A 23,466-nucleotide genomic window follows, 5' to 3' on the forward strand; every position below is an offset into this window, starting at 1 on the left:
ATTCAGGATATGACTTCAACATGTATATCAAGCAACAGTCCTCAGTAGTTAGCCTACATAATCTTTGTTTCTCCAAATACTATAGTTCTAGGAAATATGGAGATGAAATTACTTGGTGTTCATCATTATAACTCGTGTCACTTTCATGATCAGTGCCCTAATTTAGAAACTGAACCTAGAGTATTCTCAAAACGAACTCATGTATTTCACCATTCTGACATTTTGGGTAGCCAAAAAACAATGCATTGTAGTGTACTGGAATTGATATTAGAAACATCACCTTTTAAAGTCCATTGCTAACTTCAAGTTAAAAATAAATTAGTAAGCAATGAAGTAAATACTTACAATAGAGAACACTATAATATATTTTGGTTTTTGTATTTATTTAGGTTGTTCATAGAGATCTGAAACCTAGTAACATTCTTTATGTTGATGAATCTGGTAATCCAGAATCAATTCGAATTTGTGATTTTGGCTTTGCAAAACAGCTAAGAGCAGAAAATGGTCTTTTGATGACTCCATGTTACACGGCAAATTTTGTTGCTCCAGAGGTAAGTATCAAGTTGTAGTTTATATGCCTTCAGATTATTTTAAATTTCATTATTTAAACATTATTTCTCCATTATTGCATGATTACAAAACACTCAATGAATTAAGCTTTTGAAACAACAGTTGAGATCTTAGATTCATATGATGATGATGATGATGTCACCAAAATCATAATTTTTAAGAAAACACTATAGTTTAATATATTTGCTTTTCACAGGTTTTAAAAAGACAGGGCTATGATGCTGCTTGTGATATATGGAGTCTTGGTGTCCTGCTTTATACTATGCTTACTGGGTAAGTTTGCAAAAATTAAGTGGGCTTTTTGGTTGAGAATAGTTAATTTAGCCAAGCAAATAATGTAGTGACTATCGTCTCAACCCTGCAAAATGCTGATATTGCTGGGAGGTGCTGGTGCTGGTTTCAGCGGGAATTGAGAGCGCTCTGCACATAGTATCATGCTTTTAAGGATCTGATTTATAAAATAAACTTCTCTATAAACGTGCTTAACTGTTGTTAAATCAAAGATTATATCAATTGTATATTTTGTAGCCTTAGGATTATTTAAGAATCGGAATAGTTATATGCACTGGTTCCCACTAAAAAAGCTAAAACAGGAGTTGGCAACCTTCAGCACGTAGCCCGTCAGGGTTATCTGGCAGGACACAAGACATTTTGTATACATTGACTGTCCACAGGCACAGACACTCCCAGTTGCCACAGTTTGCCACACTTCTGTGGGAAGTGGCGCAGACCATAGGGACATGCTAGGAGCTGCAGAGGGCTGTGCTTGCGAGTGGTCAGTGTAAACAAAATGACTTGCACCCCATAACTGGGTTACGTTGATGGTCTGCGTGCCTAACTTTGCTGACTCCTGAGCTAGAAAGTACTATGCATATTGAAGAGAATGTATGTATTTAAAATGTACAAATGAAGCTTTAGATTGAGTACTCAAAAGAATGAATCAGATCACTTCAAACCATGTCATCAAATGATATATACAACAGAAGTATCTGCTTAAAATAATACATTAAGTGCAAGTTCATCAAGTAATAATTCCAGATCTCTTCTCTGAAATATACCACCTTTATTATCACCAATTTAACCTTTGCATACAAGTTACCCTTAAGGTTCTTTTTAAACTATTTATCTGGTTATCATTTATTTACTGTCACAGTTTGAGTATGCCTGGTCATCTTAACCTCTTTACTAAGGCAAAACAACCCACATGTATAAAAATAAGCGTAACTTATAAAAATAAGTGTACTTGTTAGTTCAATAGCAAGGATGTGGTTTGTTGAATAAGGTAATCCTCTAAGCTCAGTGGCTGCTGCTTCTTTCACGGATAGGCTGGGTATTTGTTCTTTCCAGGTCCTAATCAAGTCCTCCATTTTCAGAGTTCCTGTATACGGGTAGTCCCTACATTTCATTATGATTATACTGACTTTTGGCCATCACAAGGACGGTCCCTAGAGCTGTGACTCAGAATTAGCCTACATTTAGACATTCTTCATTATGAAAGGAATATAGTAAGAGAGAACAGGTCTTTATTCCCATGCTACCATGCATTTATCCTGTTTATTGTTTTGGGTGCTTTTTCTATCAGTTTTACTATAATTTGTGATGTTGGAGAGAGGGGCGTGTTAATTACATTTATTTTGAAAGCATTGGTAATTTGTGGTCTGACTTTAAATAAGGATTGGTGTCCCACATGGAAAAGCTATTAATACTGTGAACTTCTTTGATTAATTAGCTACACTCCTTTTGCAAATGGTCCTGATGATACCCCAGAGGAGATACTGGCACGAATAGGTAGTGGAAAGTTCTCTCTCAGCGGTGGTTACTGGAACACAGTTTCAACGACCGCTAAGGCAAGTATATTTTATTGTCCTTGTGTGCATGAGATTTGTAAATGACTTTTTTTATCACAATAAAAATTGCTTGTAGTATTAGACAATGTAAATTTTAAAGGTTTCAGATTTTTTAAAAAAAAATTTATTCAGCCAGTCCTTTCTTCTTTGAATAGATATTAATTTGATAATTATGAACCCTTCATGTTTAAATAGTCACGTGTAGGAAGAAAGTCAACCATGTTTTGTACCATTGTCATTTCATGTTTTTCTTCCTATATATTTTGAAATCCCTCTAGTTTAATCTGCTTTACAGATGTTTTGAGGTTGGGTTTGTTTTGGGGGGAGGGAAGAGGTTGCACAGGAGGAGGAAGATCTGCAAACTTTTCTTCTATGCTGAAGTGCTGTAATAAAGCTAATATATGAGTGTGGCACCTGAAATTACACAGATTATCTAAATCTGCATGATGTTATTACAATAAAGACCAGATGCCCTAATTCTTGGATTTAAAAACGAAATAATAAAACAACATTTTTGTATTGTTCTTGATTTGGGGGGGGGAGGTGATTTATTATTTTCAAAGTATCAAAGGAAGTTAGGCAGCATATACATTTAACTATTTTTAAAACATCCACTTTTTTTGTTACATAGTAACTAGGGGGCTGCACCCCCTACTTGCTACACTCACCAACCCTTTCCCCGCTCCCCCCCACTGGCTGCTTTCGCTAGTCCTTATCCTGGAGCTCCATCCTGGAGCCCCTCCCCCTTTCCATCCTGACCCCCACCTCCACTCTCCATTCTTACACATACCATCCTCCCTAATCTCTCCCCCTTCTTCCATCCCTTCCCTCATCTCCAATCCTACACCGCATCTTTCCCTAACCCCCCCTCTGCATCCCCACGCTGCCCATCCCACCTGCCTCCATTCCTATATTCCCCTCACCAATCGCTCCTTATCGTACCATACATCCCTACATATGCCCTATCCCCCTCTCTCCCTCCCTATGCACACCCTGCCTCCTCCCACAAATTCATCAAGCTGACCCCCGCCCTGACCCCCAAAACACCAGCAGGCTGGGTAGCACATCCCTGGCCACTGCAGCAGGAGCTACAGCCCAGCCCCAGCCCAACCTTTCTGAATGGGCTTTATGGGCAGCTTTGCTCCCTGGCAAGCCTAGCGAGCCCGGAGCACAGAGTATCTGCTCCAGAGAGCCAGGAAAGTGGTGAGGGTGTGAGACCTGCCCAGCTCGCGGGAGGTCTGGGAGAACATGCCTGAAACAGGGGCCTGGCCCCAGGTCACTGGCACACACTGGAGCTGCTCACCTGGGGGGAGACTTGCAGCCTGGTCCCCAAGCGCTGTGACTGGGCCCGGGGCCACACAGAGTAAAGCCATGTGGTACGCATGTGGGCCAGACAGGCTGGGAGCAGAGCCCAGAGGAAGGCAAACACTCCTCCAAGGGGCGTCCCTCCCCTCCCATTTCACAGGGGCTGGTCAGCAGGGAAGCTGCCTGCGGCGCTGGTAGAATGACAAAGTGGGGGAGAGGGACACCTGCAGGGCAGAGTTTGAGTAGGCAGGGGCGGTGAGTGAGAGGGTTAGGGATGGCACGTTGGAGAGGCTGCAGGTGAAGAGGCTGGTCACCAGGGAAGCCTGCTGGCAGTGCTAGTAACATGGTGAGAGGCTGTTGGGGGGAAGGGTAGGTGGTTCTAGGCTTGGAGTTGGGGGCATGGCGACACAGGATGTCTTCCCACAGGGGGAAAAATTAGAGAGAGATTATATTTAAAACTAAGGGAGGAAAAGGAAGTGATTGAGACGATAGTTCAGTGTCTTCAGTGCACAGAAAAAAGGCATATGTTAAGCTAACTCTTACTGTGTTAAGAGATGTAAAATGTTATAGACAGTGAACAGGCTGCAAATTTACACAAATATTTGTCATATGAATTTGTTTACACTGAATAGTGAACTGCTAGCATATTGACTATTTATAGCTATTGTTGTAGCTGGTTGGTTTCATGCCTTTTTCTTTGAGAAGTCCCTGTGGATTCTCCACACTTGGTCTTGATGCTGTCCCGGCGCCTGAATCGGAGATTTTGAAGCAGTCCCTGCCATGACACACATGTGCAGCATGAACCAATGGACACCATGTTAGTAGGCACCATGCATGCGTGGCCTGATCCCTCCAGTTCCTTGTCAATCACCCTTGACCTGAGACAGAGCTCTGCAGTTCTCTGCCTTACTGACACTCTTCAACTAGTTATTAGTCTTTAATTATTATTTGAGTGTTGTTCTTGTTACATTGTTAGTTAATTGTAGTTCTTTATTTAAAAAAAAAAATGTTTCATCATGCCCAGCTCTCCAGGTTTTAAACGGTGCACCTCCTGCAGAGACACAACCCCAGTCCCGACAGTCACTCACAGTGCATCAGATGCTTAGCGGAGCACCATTTGTCGCAAGATCATCCCCACTGTGCCAAACTCAAGGCCAGGACACTCAGGGACAGGGACCTTCGCCTAAAACTGATCCTGCTGGAAAAAAAGGTATATCCTGCTTCAGATCCGGGAAGGCAGCCCAGGGAGGTATGCTCGCCTCAGGCTCCCCTCAGGTCAAGAAGGCATCAAAAAAGAGGAGTTCCTCTGTGCCTCATCATCAGCCCTCCTCCAGAAAGTGGTCTCTACCCAAACTATCAACACTGAGGTCCCGCATTAGTACTTAAGATGCTCCAGGTACCTCAGGCATGATAGTGCTGACAGCAAGGGCCCAAACACTGCCCTAAGACTACACTGGTACAGGTCACAGTACCGTCATCTACATCGGTACCATCTCATTCATCAGTGGTACTAAAGACCTCTCAAGTTCCCTTCCAGTTCTAGTATTCTGTGATTCTATGAATTTGGCAGACTCTTGCATCGATCCCACCTATGTGCAAGCGTGCAGACAAAAAATACTATGTACCCGCCAATACCTCAAAAGTTCTCCTTACTCATCCCACACCAAGCTCTCTAGTGGTGGAAGCTGCACATCAGTGGGTGAAACAACATCGCTTTTGCACCACTCCACCAGGTAAAGACACTCAGAGGCTTGACCTCTTTGAGCGCAAGACATACACTTCTGCAACTTTACAGTTCAGAATTTCAAACTATTCAGCCATGCTAGTGAAATATGACTTTTGCAATTAATCCAAACTCATGGAGTTTGCTGGCAACATCTCTGAGGCAAAGAGACCTCAACTTGCTGCCATACTATTGGAGGAGCATACCATTTCCTGAGCTGCTCTCCTGGCAGCACTTGATGCCGCTAACACTGCTTTTAGGACCCCGGCCACTGCCATTGTGATGCGTAGAGCCTCCTGGTTCTCTTCAGCCACGTTCCTGCATGAGATCCAATCCACAGTGGAAGACCTGCCATTTGATCAAGAGAAGCTATTTGCAGTTAAGACCAATGAGGTCCTCGTACTATGAAGGACTCCCATGCCGCTCTCTGCACATTAGGGATACATACACCTGCCAGCAGGAGTAGATAATACTGATATCGTAGATAATACTGGTATCAGCCCATCAGCAGCCACGCTATCTTGCCTATCTTAACTAATGGCAGGATAACAGCCCTAACAGAAACTGAACCCAGCCTCAGAGCTTTTGGGCCGGGGCCCTCCACCGCCATCAGCCAACAAGCAAATTTGAATGCTTTCTTGAGGGCCTTGCAAACCCCTGACAAATTTCAATGCTGAGAATGACTACACAAACTTTCCAAAATTAGCTCCACCCATTCTACCATCAATGTGCTTACATCACCTCTGACAGATGGGTGCTCAACATTATTCTGTCGTTACATCATGCTGTTCCTCTCCAAGTCTCCTATCCACCCTCCTACCCTGTCCCTCTTCTGCGACCCCTCTCTTGACGCCCTGCTACAACAAGAGATGCTGCATCTGTTAGATCTAGGAGCCATAGAACTGGTTCCACAGCAGCACAGAGGCAGGGGCTTCTATTCCTGCTACTTTCTAACTCAAAATCAGGAGGCTGGAGGCAGATTCTGAATCTACGCAAACTGAACAAGTTTTTCAAGATGCAACACTTTCATATGGTCAGTCTATCCACCATTATCCCGGCATTGCAATAAGGTGATTGGTTTTCAGCCTTTGACCTCCAGGATGCATACTTTCATATCCTGATTCATCCCGCTCACAGAAAATTCTTGAGATTCACAGTAGACCCGGTCCACTACCAATACCAAGTCCAACCCTTTGGTCTGTCCACAGCCTCTCAGCTTTTCTCCAAGGTACTTGCTGTAGTCACAGTGCATCTTCACTCTGGGAATAATTATATTCCCCTATCTCAATGACTGCCTTCTCAAGTCATCCTCCCAGATGGAATCAGCATGCATGACAGCAATGACCATACAGTGCTTTCAAAATATAGGCCTTTGAATAAACTGGGAAAAGGCTTCTATTCACCCTTCCCAGAACATACAGTTCACAGAGGCTCTCCTACATTCCACAGTGGCTTTGAGCCTACCTCATGAAAGATTCCTCGTCATTCCGACATTAGCCACAATGATTTACCTTGTCTCTCGCACTACAGCCAAGGGTTTTCTGCAACTTCTTGGCCAAATGTTGATCACAATATTTGTAGTACCACATGCTTGACTTCACATGCGCTGCCTACAAGTTTGGTTTTCCAGAGCATACAAGTCTCACAAATACCCCATGTCACTCTCTCACAATACCGCATGAGGTCAAAACATTGCTCCTTTGGTGGACCAAACCAGCCAATCTTTGCACAGGTGTACCGTTACTTCAGCCTTCTCCCTCATGCATGATTACAACGGATGTTTCGCTCACTAGATGGGGCACTCACCTCTGAGATCAGACTGCCCAAGGCCTCTGGTCCACTCCGGACATATCTTTACACATAAATCTCTTAGAACTGCATGCCATACACAATACTTGCAGATATTTCCTGCTTTCCATTGCCAACAAACATGTCTGTGTCCTTACGGACAACACTGCTTGTGTCTTCTATATCAACAGACAGAGTGGGGCCAGATCTCCATCCCTTTGCACCGAAGCCATAAAACTGGAATTTTTGCATCACAACCACATACCAGGTATCTCCAACATGACAGCCGATGCTCTCAGCAGACACTTTCCCCGACCTCACAAATGGAAGCTCAGCCCTTAGATAGCATGCTCCCTTTTTCACAAATGGGGCCAACCATCAACAGATCTATTTGCAATGTCACACAATATCAAATGCACTCAGTTTTGCGCAAGAGAAAGCATAAGGACAGGATCTCTTGGGGATGCCTTCCTTATCTAATAGTCATGACCTCACTTACTCCTCCTCCCTCATATCACTTCTGGACAAGGTCATTCAGACGATCAGGACAGACAGCTCCACAGTCATCCTGACAGCCCCCGCCTTGCCGAGACAGCCATGGTAGCCCTTCCTGCACGGGATGTTGATTCACACACCAGTCACTCTCCCTCTCTGACAGTCTAATTGCTCTGGGGCAGATAGCCCTAACCTACCCGGATCTACAGAAGCTACATCTAACAGCATGGCCCCTCTGTGGCTCTCCCACTTAGAACTAGACCTCCCAGAACAGGTTTGAACAATCATCATCCACAGCCATAAGGACTCTACCCATGCTTCCTACACTTACAAGTGGAAGCGATTCTCAGCATAGTGCACATTGAAATGGCAGGACCCACTGTCAACACCCCTGTCTCTTATCCTTGATTATCTACTCAACTGAAAGCAATCATTGCTCTTGTTTAGTTCAAGGTCACCTAGCAGCCATTACAGCCTTCCACCACAAAATTGACAGCTACTCTGTGTTTACTCACCCTACAACCAAAAGGTTTCTATCATACAATCAGTGCCTGCCTGGGATTTTTGGCTAGTACTACGAGCACTGACCAGGCCGCCTTTCGAGCCCCTCATCTCCTGCTCCCTTTTGTACCTGTCCATGGAAGTTGTATTCCTCGTTACCGTCACATCAGCTTGCCGCATCAGAGATATAGCGGCACTCATGGCCAACCCACCTTTTTACAGTATTTCACTCTAATAGCGTTACCCTTCTAACACATCCAAAATACTTACCTAAGGCTCCTTCATCATTCCATATAAATGAACCTGTAAACCTATCTGTATTCTTTCTAAAGCCATATGCAAGGGTATTCGAGCCTGCCATGCATACCCTTGATGTTCGATGAGCATTGACTTTTTATCTAGAAAGAACTAGGCCCTTCAGACAGTCACCTCGCCTATTCCTCCCATTAACCGATCAAGTTAAGGGACAGCCCATATCAAAACAGAGGCTGTCAAAATGGATCACAGACTGTATAAAAATCACTTGCACATTCAAGGGCCTACAGCCATCATTATGCTTGACAGCTCATTCCACCAGGGCCATATCCACTTCTTCTGCGTAGCTATGCAAAGTGCCACTAACGGACATTTGCAAGGCAGCCACCTGGGCATCACAACTTACCTTTACTAAGCACTATGCTCTGTCCTACCCAGTTGACATCACAGTGGGCTGCGCAGTGTTATCATCCACTTAGCATAACATTCTGAAGCCTCAACCACTAAGGGGCAAAACTGCTTGTTAATCACCAAGCGTGGAGCATCCACAAGGATACCTCTCGAAGAAAGGAAGGTTACTCACCTTGTGCAGTAACTGGAGTTCTTTGAGATGGTGTCCCCGTGGATGCGCCACAACCCACCCTCCTCCCTTCTGCTTCGGACCTGGAAGCCTCCGGGGTAGATAGAGAACTAGAGGGATCGGAGTGCACATTCACAGTGTCTACTAGCAAGGCGCGCACTGATTCGTGCTGCGCATGCGTGGCCAAGCAGGGACTGTTTCAAAATCTCTGATTCAGGCACCAGGATGGCACCAAGACCAAGCGTGAAGCATTCACGGGGAAACTATCTCAAAGAACTCCAGTTACTGCACAGGGTGAGTAACCTTCATTTTTTACACATGGCAATCTATATATATATATATATATATAACTCCCTGTCCTTGGTAAACAAAGGTCCCATCCCTGACATAGATAAACAAAGATAGTCTAAATCTGGAAGGATACCTAATCATAGCATTTTTGTCCTTGCTCAAATCAAGAGTAAACATCATTAAAGAATAATCTACAGCTAGATACACGGCAGAGGGGGCTTCCAAAACTTAATTATTTGAGGGCATTGGAAAGCCAAATCAGGGCTCAGTACTTATGGCCATTTGCTCCCAAGTCCATGAAGTCTCTGTGAGGGCAGCAGTAATTTGGCACTATAGGTATAATGTCAAAAAGTTTTTGATAGTATCCTTCATTCCCCTCTGTCTTGTTATAATAAAACCCTAATAGGCTCAAAGAATTCTATTTATTTAAGCATGGGTTTCCTTTTCTTGGCTAATATCTTTAATTTGCTCTGTGCCTCCAGGTGTCTTGATTTCTAAATACTCAAGTATTTTCCTACAGTTTATGTTAAACAGCCTGAATGACGTGTCAGCCTCTTGTCCCAGACAAGATATAGAATTACATCTGACCTTATTCAGTGCCAGGCCAACCACTCATACAGGAAATTCTTCATGTGTCTAAAATCATTCAGTTTTTAAGAAGTCATTGTATTAAGGCATTCATTGCAAACTGCACAATAGAGAGTTTGTTTTATAAGAAAATGTTTACATGCTGTTTACAGAATATCTTTAGGCAGTTTAATATTACTAAATGCATTTTTCCCATAAGCAATTGTCACAGGATTAGAAGTTTTATACTATCCTTACCCATACCATAAGGAATCTTACATCAGCCCAATTAGAACAGAATCAAAGGTCTCCCGGAGTCCACTCCAAGAATTTTCTCTTGGACCACTGCCTGAATTTGCTGCTGCCACCATCAGGCAAAAGTGTGCCCTCGAGCATCTGTCATAACCACCCACTCAACGAGAGTGCAAACCTTGTTGGCAACTTCTCTAGCCCAAGAGCTCATTCAGAATATCACTAGGGCAGCAACCTGATTGTCAGTCCACACATTCATGTCCCATCACGCACTTACCTAACAGACCTGAGATGATGCTGGTTTCGGTAGAGCAGTACAGGTTAAAGCTCTCTAGTCCAGCACTCTGGGGATCTGACCAGTGCCGAACCAGAGAATTTGCTGAACCACAGGAGGTCAATATTGTCTAGCAACATTAGTAATCCTTCCACTGCTTACTGGGCTCTTAGAAAACATTTAGGGATAAATTAGAGCTAAATAATAGCACAGAACACTGAGAGCCAGGACTGGTGGCTGTAAGCAAACAGTGGGACTGCAGGAAACTTGGCCACACCCATAAGTGGACATCTGGCTGGTTAAATCATGCTGGACCAGAAAGCATCAGACTAGAGAGGCTCAACTTGTACTGTAAGCTGTTTCCCTGGAGGTGGGCTAGGAGTTTACAGTGGTACTGCATGTGAGCCATTTAGAATGGAATCAACACAAGTGCTTGAAGAAAAAATGGTTACCTACCTTCCATAACCTGTTGCTCGTGTCCTCTCTGTTACCTGTCCTCTGGCCCCTCTTAGGGTTGCCAGCAAGAAGGAACTACATAAAGTCAGTAGCACCAACTATACCAACGCATGACACAGCATAGAGCCAACCCTACAGATGCCTCTAATCAGCTAATGCAAAAATCTCTGACTCTGCACATGGGTGCACATACCTAGAATGAAATGGACATGAGCAACAGACCTTGAACAGTTATGAAAAGATAGGTAACCATTTCTTCTGTGTCATTGACAGGACCTGGTTTCAAAGATGCTTCATGTTGACCCACATCAACGATTGACTGCTGCCCAGGTTCTTAAACACCCTTGGATAGTTGACTGTGACCAGTTGCCTCAGTACCAGCTAAACCGACAGGATGCTCCGCATTTGGTGAAGGTAAATATGTGTATGTTTAGCTACATGATTAGCTAGAATTAATTGTAAACGAAAACATTTGGTCTAAATATTAATCTGAGTTGCATGATTGGGAGTTCAGTAAACTTCATTAAGCCATGTGAACTTGTTTTACCCAATGTACAAGACTTCAAATGAATTCATCTATGCAAGAAATCTGCTCTGTTTACAAAAAAGCAGTACTATGCAATCTCCATGCTGTTTTACTTTTTGTGTTGAGACAGATTAGAAGTTAAATGAGTTTATAAATAGTGTTTCCCTGGTGATTGAAATGGCTGTTGCGTAAATTTTTAACTCTGTTTTTAAAAAATAATTCATTTGAGACTTTAAGTGATCTAGTTGTTTACAGTGGAGGAGTTGTAGTTGTATTATTCCTACAGTGGTTTTAGTAGAAGGATTGTAAGTGTAAAAATTGATATTTTAGAGTGGAAATGGACTCTCTTCCAATTAGTTTCATTAATTATATACAAAATAAAATGGAAACTTTTATGAGAAGTTATTGGTGTATTTATGTAATAATCAATGCTTGGTAGTCTAAAACCATTTTATATCAACTGGTTTTTATTTATTTTTTATTGTAACCTGCATGGGTGAGATTGAATTCCCATACCTTTCCACACACAGATGAAGTCCCTCAAAAGCCTTAAGTCATGATGAGCCTGTCAACGTCAGAAGAGAGATCTTATATCTTCAGAGTTAATCAAAAGATCATAGCGCTTCCAGTACTAAATTGCTTAGAAAGGAGCCAAGTTTAGATCCTAGGCATAGATTAGAATTTTCTAGCAATCTGTGCATTTAATTAGACATAATGTTTCATATTTATATAGACTAACAATAAAACATTTTAAAAGCAATTTTTTAGAGAAAAGAAATGGTAGGCAGACCGTAACAAGGACAATCCCTTGGGATCTAGCACTTTTGGGATCTAGCACAACTTAATTTTGTAATATAAATATCAGTGGTTTTTGTTTATTTGTTTAAATGTCAGTTGCCTTAAATTAACATAGCAGAGTTTTTCTGTGCTGCAAAAAAGAAACATGCTTCAGGTAGCTAGAATAATACTTTGGTAAATCAAGCCCATTGTTTTTAACCTACAGAAAACAGTTTTGATTGTTAACAGTAGTACATGATTTAAAGATCTTACTATTTCTAGAATGTAGTAAAGCCACTTTTTGTTGTTGTTGTTTGTTATTTTACCTCTGTCTTCTAACCTTTTAGGGTGCCATGGCAGCCACCTACTCTGCCTTGAATCGCAATCAGTCACCAGTTTTGGAGCCAGTAGGCCGTTCTACTCTTGCTCAGCGGAGAGGTATAAAAAAAATTACCTCAACAGCCCTGTGAAGTGACCTCAACTAGATACTTGGTACCATGGTATAAGATGATAGCACAAATCATGGCGACAAGTAGCACATATCTGACAGATACCTGCAAGCACACACTGTCCCAGCTGGTACCCATAATGCTGCTGCTGCTCCTATTGTTGCTACTGCTTTCATCTATTCTCCCTTTAAGCTATTGATGGCAAGTTACTGACCTTTCTGGAGCTTTGGATGGAGTGAAAAAGAGGAAACACAATGAAAATGAACATATTCACTGATTGAATAAACTAGAAGAATTCTGAATGCCAATTCTGTCATAAAAATACACTGAATAAAGCACTCTGCACCATATAGCATTATTTTTATAAGAAATATTTCTTGTCCCCTGAAATATTCTTCGTTACACGTTGGGTTGGACAATTTATGTTAAGCACTTAGCTTAAACAATCTGTTTATATTAGCACTGTATACTTTGTGCCATCCAACATTTTGTATGTTTTTTGTAAACAATTCATAAGCAGTACTTTTATGTGCTGTTTTCTTTAATGTATACATGCCTTGGTTTATTTAGAGATTTTATTAATCATTTTGACAGTAACTCTGGTTAAACAGTTCACCTGGATTGATCAGTATTGTTGGACCGCTCTAAAACAACCTGACTGTTAAACAGCTATTGAATGTAATACTATGAATGTGTATTTTTCCTTGTCTATGTCTTTTCTACATTGCCATGTTTTTGAAGTTGCATGTCTGTTACGAGAACCAGAGGGATGTTGTAGTATTTAAAATTTAAACAGTGGGTTTCTCACACATGTAATAGGCAGCGCCTCCATAAAAAATGTAACTTGATCCACTGCCCTTTTCCCCTGATATTCCCCCACCAATTACAGGACTCAGGAATCACTGCTAGCCTCCTTCAAGATAGTTTTCTTACTTTTTCTGATAAACCATTTAATATTTTTACTTAAGAGCTGACAAATACTTTGTTCAGCAGGTGCTGGCATTAAAGCAGAAATACCATGCTGTCACTAAAGCAAAATATAATGTCCATCGATAAACAGCAGCTTACCAAAAATGGATGTAAACTTTGTCTCTTGTGGTTAGAATATGCTGGACTGTTGCATAGAGATGTTTTGGTTTTTTGTTTTATTCTTGTGATGCTCTCAATTTACAGTTCAAAGCAGAGTTAGAGGAGAGAATCATCCAGTATTTTCAACTGACAGCTGAGGGATCTATCTTCATCATTGATCTCCTTGGACTGGTTATCACCAGTCCAGGCACCCTTAACATTATACTGTCCAAGTTTAAACAAAACCACCCTCTTTGTGTTTCTTGATGCCAATATTCTTCCCTCTTTTCCTTTTTAGTGTGTGTGTAAAAGGCTCACATTAAAGTTAGTTTAAGGTCTGAAGCCACAAATGATAAAATGTGCTTGTTTTTATGTAATTTGAGATTCACTGCAAATAGCTGATCTTGAGTGTGCACTGGAGCATGTTAGTTTGGCTGATATCCCATTCTGCCCCAAAAAATGGTAAATCAGCTACTTGTATCAAATACCCTATTCAGAAATATCCAGAGCTACTAATTGTGGAGCTCACTGCACTTTTTTTGTGAACAATGCTATTTAGGAATCAAGAGATCAGCACAAATGGCAATATGTTTATTGGTTAATTAGTCTGTTCACTTATTTTTCCAATAATGAATTTGTTAGTTTTTCTACAGCAAGAAGTTTTCAAATAAATGGGGGAGAGTGAAGTCCTCCATTAATGTGACACCACATATTTCCTCCTCCTTATTCATGGATCCATATGAACATGGAATAAAGACTCTTCCAGAAGCTTTTAGGTATTTCTTGGAAAATAGAAAAACTTAAATTCTTCTAAGCTGCCTGAAACTTCACAGTTAAACAATTAGCCATTGTTTTAAGTGTCAGGAATAAAAGTAATAGTTTGCCGGTTTAGTGCTCTAAAGTGAAGAAAGCAAGACATTCTGGTTCCCTTATAATCTTGTTAGGATCTCTGAAAGGGGAGTAGAAATAGAGGATTGGAAAGAGAAGGGATTTTAATTGGCGAACAAACAGTTTAGCTTCCAGAATCAACTTCATCCCTGGTGTTAAAATGCTAGAGAATCATGCTGTCAAATAGTCTCCTAAGAAAAAGGTAGGAGTATGGGGGAATTATGTTGACTCCATACTCCCTTAACCAAAAAGCTAGAGGCTTCGAATGTCATTTTGTGCTGTCTATGCTGATGTCCCTCAAGGGGTCTGGAGAACAAGAACAGCCCTTTGCAAATAAATAGTAATAAGAGTTCCTCTATTAAACCTGCAAAACAGTCTGTTGTATCTTATTTCTTAATACCTTGCCGTGGTGCTGAACTAAATTTGGCAAGGATGATGATGAACTAAAGACTTTCCAAGGCAAGATCCAGAACTTCCACAGGCCCCTCAAGCTGTATACCTGTGCTCAATGAGGCATGGTAATCCAAGCGAAATGGAGGATTTTAATGTTGCTTTGTATTAAAAAATTACTTTAACGGGAGGATTTTTATTGATCTCAAAAAGTTGAATAGTTGTCTTGAACATATTTGTTTCACTACTATCCTCAGAGTAATTACAAATTTCATCCTTAAGCAATGTTGTACAATTGAGTAGTGGCTCTTTGATTTTGTTGAGAATTCTCCATTTATGCAAGAAAATTCCTTAATGTTAAAGTGAGGAAAAGCCACTTGCAGTATAGTCTTTCCTTTGAGATAAACTAACACCATTGGTGCTGCAGCCAAATAGTAGTAATCTCTTCACCCTTCAATATGCCTTTCTTCAAGCCCATCAGTGACTATAATTCAGGCTCAACAAAAATAAATAAACCATGTCTCCCAGAAACTATTTTTAATTTCTTCTCTTAAAAAGTAAACATTGTCAAATCTAGGTAATAGATATCATTTTAGAACCATACTGCTGGAATAAATACAGGGTCTTTCAAGTTATAAGATGATCAGTAACTGAATTCAGGAAGAAATATCCCACATATGCTCAATAAACGGGAGCACTTTTGGGGATTTTTATGCCTTCCTTTGAAACTTTTGGTATTATGTCAATATAACAGACCAGAAGGACAATAAATACTCATATATGGTCATTGCTGTGCTCCTGTAGTTCTTAATTTTGAAGTTGCTTCATTTATTCTGCCCCTGTTCCCTCACAAACTCAACCTATAGATCAGAAATTTCATACCCAGCATTCATCATTTACCTTTCATTGCAGACTTCAAACACTCCTTTTACCATCACCCCAACCAGTGTCAAACTAACCTCATTCCATCAGTTTCCCTATATCTTTCTTGCCTTGACAGATGCATCTCCATCTTGTGAGAATATCTGTGCACCCAATCTACCAGAGTTAGGGCAATATCAAGACAAATTACTCTGGCAGAAATCCATTGATTTTTGACACTGCATGTGTGTGTAACAGTTGTCTAATTTCAGAAGTTAGCTATTGTATGGCAGTCTATTTGAGCTAGACATAATCCTCTGCCTGGCTCTGTCTGAAAGTAGGATGAAAGCACATTAATGGAAGCACAAAAAGGGTTGCTTTCAGGTAACAGATGCTTAAACCTTTGTTTCCCAGTGCTTTGTAGTTGATATGTCCAAGCAGAGACCATTAGGAAATGTGAATGTGATCAGTATGTTGCCTTTAAAAAGATGCTGCTCCCACATCTTACTGTGTTATATGCACAAGCAAGCAAACCATATTGGTCTTTTAATTTCTTCAATGACCTGTTTCTCAGGTTTGATCTAGAGTCATTTTTTAAGGTGTGCTGTTAGATGGAGTTGTATAAAACAGCCTAATGAATACCATAAATACTAGTTAAGACAAAGTGATTGTATTTTAACACATCCTAAACTACTCAAATTAAAGTCTAGTTATATTATTGTTTTAAATCCTAGTTTCAATGACGTGTTTCTGTTGAGAAAATTCATTTTACAGGAAAATGAACCGAGTTTTATACAGGACTCTTTCAGGGGTCTGTACATCTTTTTTCTTCTCATTTGTAAGGATGTGAAATTAAAATACTATTGCTTACATGTAGCCTCAACTCCTTAGTGCACAAATTTGAAGGGTGTATAACCCACTGTGTAAATTTTCACTACTGCCCTTTTGTCTGCAAAACATAGCAAGTGACTCTAGAATACAAATTCATGGAAGAAGGAGAAAAATGAAAAAGTGCAGATACAGGTGACTAACCTATTTTTCAAAGCAAAATTGCCAGTTGCGTGAGAGAACAGAGGGAAGGAAGGAGAGAGGGAGTAGCTACACTACTCAGCTTACATGCATATCTAACAAAGGTGAAGATCATTCATAATCACTATTAGTACTGAACAAAACTTGTATTGAGTTTTTCAAATGAAGTATTTAAACTTGATTTTTAAGAGAAAAAGGCATGAGGAAATAATTTTTGTTTTGTTTTTGTTTTTGTAAATGTAGAATACCAACTAAAGCTCTACTTTTCTATTATTGGAAAGAGGCTTCTAGGTATGTCATTCCTTTGGTAAACATCAATGGATAGTGGATGAGTTTTCACTCATGAAAATAATGTAAATGATTAGCTTTATCTTGATGCTCTTGACCTAATCAAAGGGAAGGTGCACTCATAAGGGATGTAATTATTTTGCAGTCTAGTGGAGGAGGGAGGAATCTACTTAAAACAGTTTTTAAAATGATGAAATCACAGATAATATTTTTCTACAATTCTGTACAATCGTACTTTATACTAGTTTCCTCCGCACAGCATGTAAGTGAGTCTAAGGTACTGCATCAGGAATTGTATTGTACCTTTTGGCAGACAATTAAAATAGCATCTCTTCAGGTGCTTGGAACTGCTGTCATATAATTGAAATGCTAGTAAAAAGGGTTAAATAGTACTGAATACTTCAAATGATTGTTTCATTTAGAGTATGATCTAGGAAATTTTCTAATCATACTATTAATGTATAATCTAAACTGTTCCAGATGTATCTATGAACAGTCCTGGAAAGATATCATTGCTTGCATCCCTGTCAAATGGCAGGTTTTGTAGTCTTCAAATGAAATTGAAATTTATACAATGAATAAATTTTCAAACATATGAAAACAAATGTTTGGTTTTTTGCGTTTGATTTTTCCAATACTAATGCTTATTAAAAAAGACTGCAGTGTGGTTTTTAACTCACATTTAACTAACTTTGCTCCTAATACAATATGTATTCCCACCTAGAAATAACTAATTAAATTGTTTCTAAACTAATAAAAGTAGTTTGGTGGTGGTGTTGTTTTTCCTGCACTTACTATGCTGGTGTTTTGTCAAACATTTATTCCACTACTTTGCATTTTTATTCATCTGAACCTTTATGAGTACAGTCAACAGAGGACTGATGGGGGGAAAAAAGACCTTAGTAGAAGGTCTCATTCACATTCAACTCTAATTAAAAACTGTATATTTGTAAGGTGTCCAGACCAAAAGATTCTAAAAATATTAAAATTTGGTAGTACTTAGACTGTTATCCTGAAGCTGCTTGCATGTGGACTAACTGCTGTGTATGTATAAAGTGCCATTAAAGTCACAGGGCTCTGTGCAGATGAAATTATCCATCTGTACACAAGAAGCTGAAGATGGGATGGGGGGGGGGCATAAATTGTAGGCTCCAAAGAGCAGGAACCTTGTTTTTTCATTTGCCATAAAGTGCTAAATAAATTTTGAAAATTAAAATGTTACAAATTAATGAAAAATATATGGAAATACTGATTCAGACAAAATCACTCTTTACGAGTCATAAGGTATGGCGAACTCAAGTTGTGATTCTGAAATTGTATAATCTCTTCAAGCTTGCAACACAGAAAAATGAGAATTGTTAGTCAATACAAAAGATGTGAAATATTTGTATATTTTAGGTAAAATGGCAATTATGATAGGAGATACAGGGGGGTTTTTTAGATAGATTTCTCAGTAGTCTTGTTAAATTCATGGAGAAGCTGAATACAGTGTGAAGGTATTTCATCAAGCTTCCAGAATCAATAGAAATACGGTTTGCCTTCACAACAACCAGGAAAAAGTGATTTGAGAGACTAGGGGGGTACTGTATGTTAAACTGGCAGATTTTTAAATGTTTTCTTGTGTGCATTTGAACCCAGTCTGCCCATAACCAACATGAAAAGTTCAAATGGAATTTTAATTATATTTAATGTCTCCCATTTTGATATTTCATTAAAACAACATAAAGACTTAACATTTCTGATAAAACAAAATTGTCACAACGTCAACCAGCACTGTAAGTGAAACTACACAACATTTGTTTCTTATCCTGAGAAATGTCTCAATCTTTCCCTGACTGCAAGTCATTTTTTGCTTTGTACAGAAACTATCACAAACCCTACCTCTTAAAAATTACAAAGTAGGGTAACAGTGCTAGTTGAGGTTGTGACAATTTTGTCAGAAATGTTAAGTGAGGTCCACCTGTGAATCCCCTAACTTGCTTAAATTCCTGAGAAGGAGGGTGGAGGGAGACAGGCTGTAGGACGAATATAGTAGGAACTATAAAAAAACCTATATCCCTGTGCTAAAGCTGGTCACAATATTAAACAATAGTGTAAATTATTGTGCGCAAGCATTATGTAATCATGGAGCTTTTACAATCAAACTATAAACCACTTGTAAATTATCTCAGATTCCTAGGCATAGTAACTTTTATTTATAACATGAATATACATTTATATATCACTCAGCTCCATTACAATATTAAATTACTTTGAGACAGACATTGATTGCTTAATTACAGATTGGAATATAATAGTAAAAAAAGTCAAGGGTAGCCATTCAACCTGATTTTCCATATTTCCTTGTTCTTGAATGAAATCACGCAGTTTTAATAATTTTAATGTAATTCTTTATATGGTTAGCTTCATTAGATTTTAGTGATGGTTTTTGCCAACAAAGAAAAAGATAGAAAAGATAATCCTAGAAGCAGTTTGTCAAAGATAAATCCCATTCCTGGACAACTAATACATAGCAAGAAATAGAGGAAGCAGGATGGGGAGAATGCAGATGAAGTCACATGTGTTAGATTATTTGGGGGTGGGGGATCAGTGTGCTAATGCTTAATAAAGGCTCTAACACCAAACTATCAAAGAAAAAATAAAAGTAAGGGAACCCAAAACAATCCTCAAAGATCTTCATAGGATAGAAGGCATTTGATCTTGGGAAAGCAATTTTATTGGTTCTTGATTAGATATTTATCTTTTGGGCATTTATCACAATTTGTAGCTGGAAGGAACAAATAAGGTCTTGGTATCTCTAACATGTCCATAAATGTTTCTCAACACATGCTTTTAAACTAATATCCAAGAAAATGAAAGGACTCATTTATTACACTAAATAATAAACTAAATCTCCCTACAAAAGCACAGGAACAAATTTACAGATGCACCCCTGGAGCCCCAACCAGGGTTATTCTATCTACTACCCAAGTTTAGGGTTGCCAGATGGTTTCAACAAAAATACCAGACACACTTGACATTACATCACAATCTACATTACATCTTATTTAGAAAATACTGGATATTTATATTTTTCTCAATTTGTTTCTGAACAGAAAGCTCAAATACTGGACTGTCTGGTTCAAAACCAGACACCTGGCAAACCTACCCAAGATCCATAAACCTGGAAATCCTGGAGGCTCATCATCTCAGGCATTGGCAGTCTCACTGCAGGACTGTCTGGATATGTGGACTCTCTACTCAGACCCTACACCACCAGCACTCCCAGCTATTTTCGAGATATTACTGACTTCCTGAGAAAACTACAATGCATTGGTGATATTCCAGAAAATACCATCCTAGCCACAATGGATGTAGAGGCTCTCTACACCAATATCCCACATGTAGAGGGAATACAAGCTGTCAGAAACAGTATCCCTGATGATGCCACAGCACAACTGGTGGCTGAGCTCTGTGACTTTATCCTCATCCATAACTATTTCAGATTTAGGGACAATTTATACCTTCAAACCAGTGGCACCCACATGGCCCCACAATATGCCAACATTTTTATGGCTGACCTGGAATAACGCTTCCTCAGCTCTCATTCAGTAGTGCTTCTCCTCTACTTACGCTACACTGATGACATCTTCATCATCTGGACTCATGGGAAGGAGGCTCTGGAAGAATTCCACCATGACTTCAACAGTTTCCACTCCACCATCAATCTCAGTCTGGACCAGTCTACACAAAAGATCCATTTCCTGGACACTACAGTGCGAATAAGTGATGCTCACATAAACACCACCCTATACCGAAAACTTACTGACTGCTATGCTTACCTACATGCCTCCAGCTTCCGTCCTGGACATACCACACAATCCATTGTCTACAGCCAAGCACTAAGATACAACCACATTTCCTCCAACCCCTCAGACAGAGATGAACATCTACAAGATATTCACCAAACATTCTTAAAACTACAATACCCACCCGAGGAAGTGAGGAAACAGATTGACAGAGACAGATGTGTACCCAGAAGCCCATTGCTACAAGACAGGCCCAACAAAGAAAATAACAGAATACCACTGGCCATCATATATAGTCCCCAGTTAAAACCTCTCTAACGCATCATCAGTGATCTACAACCCATCCTGGACAATGATCCCTCAATCTCACTGACCTTGGGAAGCAGGCCAGTCCTCGCCTACAGACAGCCCACCAACCTGAAGCAAATTCTCAACAACTTTACACTACACCACAGTAACTCTAACTCAGGAACCAATTTCTGCAACAAACCTCAGTGCCAACTCTGCCCATATATCTACACCAGCAACACCATCACAGGATCTAACCACATCAGCCACACCATCACAGGCTCTATCACCTGCACATCTACCAATGTAATAGATGCCATCATGTGCCAGCAATGCCCCTCTATCATATACATTGGCCAAACTGGACAGTCCCTACGTAAAAGAGTAAACAGACACAAATCAGATATCAGGAATAGTAACACACATAAACCTGTAGGACAACACTTCAATCTTTCTGGACAAAGAGATTTAAAAGTAGCCATTCTGCAACAAAAAAAAACTTCAAAAACAGACTTCAAAGAGAAACTGCAGAACTACAATACTTTTGCAAATTTGACACTGTCAATTTAGGATTAAATAAAGACTGTGAATGGCTAGCCACCTACAAAAGCAGTTTCTCCTCTCTTGGGCTACGTCTACACCATGAGTTTTCTCAGCAAAAAATAAGCTAATGAGGGGCTAATTTGCATAAAACACAATCTCATTTGCATATTTTCTACCGATCTGTTTTTGCTCTAGGGTTTTTGGGCAAAAACAAGCAGTGTGGATGTTCTCTTTTTGCACAAACACCCCTTTTTCCGCAAGATCCTTATACCCCAAGAAAGCATGCTGGTTGTTTTTGCACAAAAACCCTAGTGCAAAAACGGATCGGCAGAAAGTATGCAAATGAGATTGTGACTCATGCAAATGAGTCCCTCATTAGCATATTTTTGACAAGAAAACTAGGAGTGTAGACGTAGCCTTGGTATTCACATCTCTACATCAGCTGCTAGAAGCGGGCCACATCCTCCCTGAGGGTACGTCTACACTGCATCCCTAGTTCAGACTAGGGATGCAAATGGAGACGACCGAAGTAGTTAATGAAGCAGGGATTTAAATATCCCGCGCTTTATTTACATGATCTCGTTGGAGCGCTAGTTCGAATCACAGCTGATTCAAACCAGGAAGTGCACGCCGGGTCGCGTTAGTTCGGACTAAAGCCCTTAGTCCGAACTAACGTTACTCCTGAAAAAATTAGGAGTAACGTTAGTTCAGACTAAGGGCTTTAGTCCGAACTAACGCGTCCTGGTAATTATCCTTATGATAATTGGTGCTTCTGGACATGGCTTGCATGTCCCTGCAGCCCCTGAGAGAGAGGCAGAGCAGGGGGTCTCCGCATGCTGTGCTTGCCTGCAGACACCACTCCTGCAGCTCCCATTGATCAATAGCGGGGAACCGTGGCCAGTAGAAGCTGTGAGTTCAATGCCTATAGATGAGGGGCAGCACGTGGAGCCATGGAGTCACTGATGTACACGTGAGCTGATTTCAGGAGTAAGCCTGCCTTAACCCCACTGCTCCATCACCTGGAAGCCATCTCAGTTAAATGGTGCTCAGCCAGAGACTGCATCCTGAACCTCTGCCCCAGCCCTGAACCTCCTCTTACATCCTGAACACCCAATCCTCTGCCCCAGACATGAATCCCCCTGCACTTAAACTCCTTCCCAGAGCTTGCATCCTGAAACACCTCCTGGATCCCAATCCCCTACCCTGAGCTAAGCACGGAGCCCTTTCCACACTCCAGATTCCTTGGCCCAAGACCAGAGCCTGCACCCAGGGGCGGATATAGGCCAGGGTGAGTGGGGCGGCCGCCCCAGGCCCCGCGCTTCAAGAAGCCCCGCGCATGCGCTGTGTCAAAGGTGGGGCCCCATGAACTTGTGCTGCCCTGGGCCCCGCAAAATTGCCATCTGCCTCTGCCTGCACCCCAATCCGTCAGCCCAGCCTGGTGAAAGTGAGTAAGGCAGGGGGATAGAGTGAGCAGGTAAGGCCCTGGAAAAGGGGTGCAGCAGGGGCAGGGCCTTTAAGAAAGAGCAGGAAGGAGGTGGGGCAAGGGTATTCAGGTTTCAGGTAGAGCTTACATAGCACTTAAATTGGAAAAGCAATCTTGTGGTTAAAAAGGTTGGAGACCACTGTCCCAAAGCATGGGGAATGGGGTGGCTGCCCCAAACCGCCAG

General features: G+C 40.8%; 1 protein-coding gene and 1 pseudogene across 2 annotated transcripts in view; both read left to right on the forward strand.

The window, feature by feature from the left end:
- Positions 1–17,785, forward strand: part of RPS6KA3 (ribosomal protein S6 kinase A3) — a 132,704-nt gene extending 114,919 nt beyond the window's left edge. For both annotated transcript variants that reach the window (XM_006116147.5, XM_006116148.5), the window contains exons 18-22: positions 390–551; positions 767–843; positions 2,300–2,417; positions 11,178–11,318; positions 12,555–17,785. In XM_006116147.5, the coding sequence (XP_006116209.1) occupies positions 390–551; positions 767–843; positions 2,300–2,417; positions 11,178–11,318; positions 12,555–12,677 (621 nt within the window). In that variant the 3' untranslated portion in view covers positions 12,678–17,785. The remainder of the gene's footprint in view (positions 1–389; positions 552–766; positions 844–2,299; positions 2,418–11,177; positions 11,319–12,554) is intronic.
- A 128-nt stretch (positions 17,786–17,913) lies between these two features.
- On the forward strand, positions 17,914–22,065 carry LOC149525704 (uncharacterized; annotated as a pseudogene).
- Positions 22,066–23,466: the final 1,401 nt, after the last annotated feature.

This window comes from Pelodiscus sinensis, chromosome 1 (assembly GCF_052426305.1).
Source record: "Pelodiscus sinensis isolate ZL-2025 chromosome 1, ASM5242630v1, whole genome shotgun sequence".
Lineage (NCBI taxonomy): Eukaryota > Metazoa > Chordata > Testudines > Trionychidae > Pelodiscus > Pelodiscus sinensis.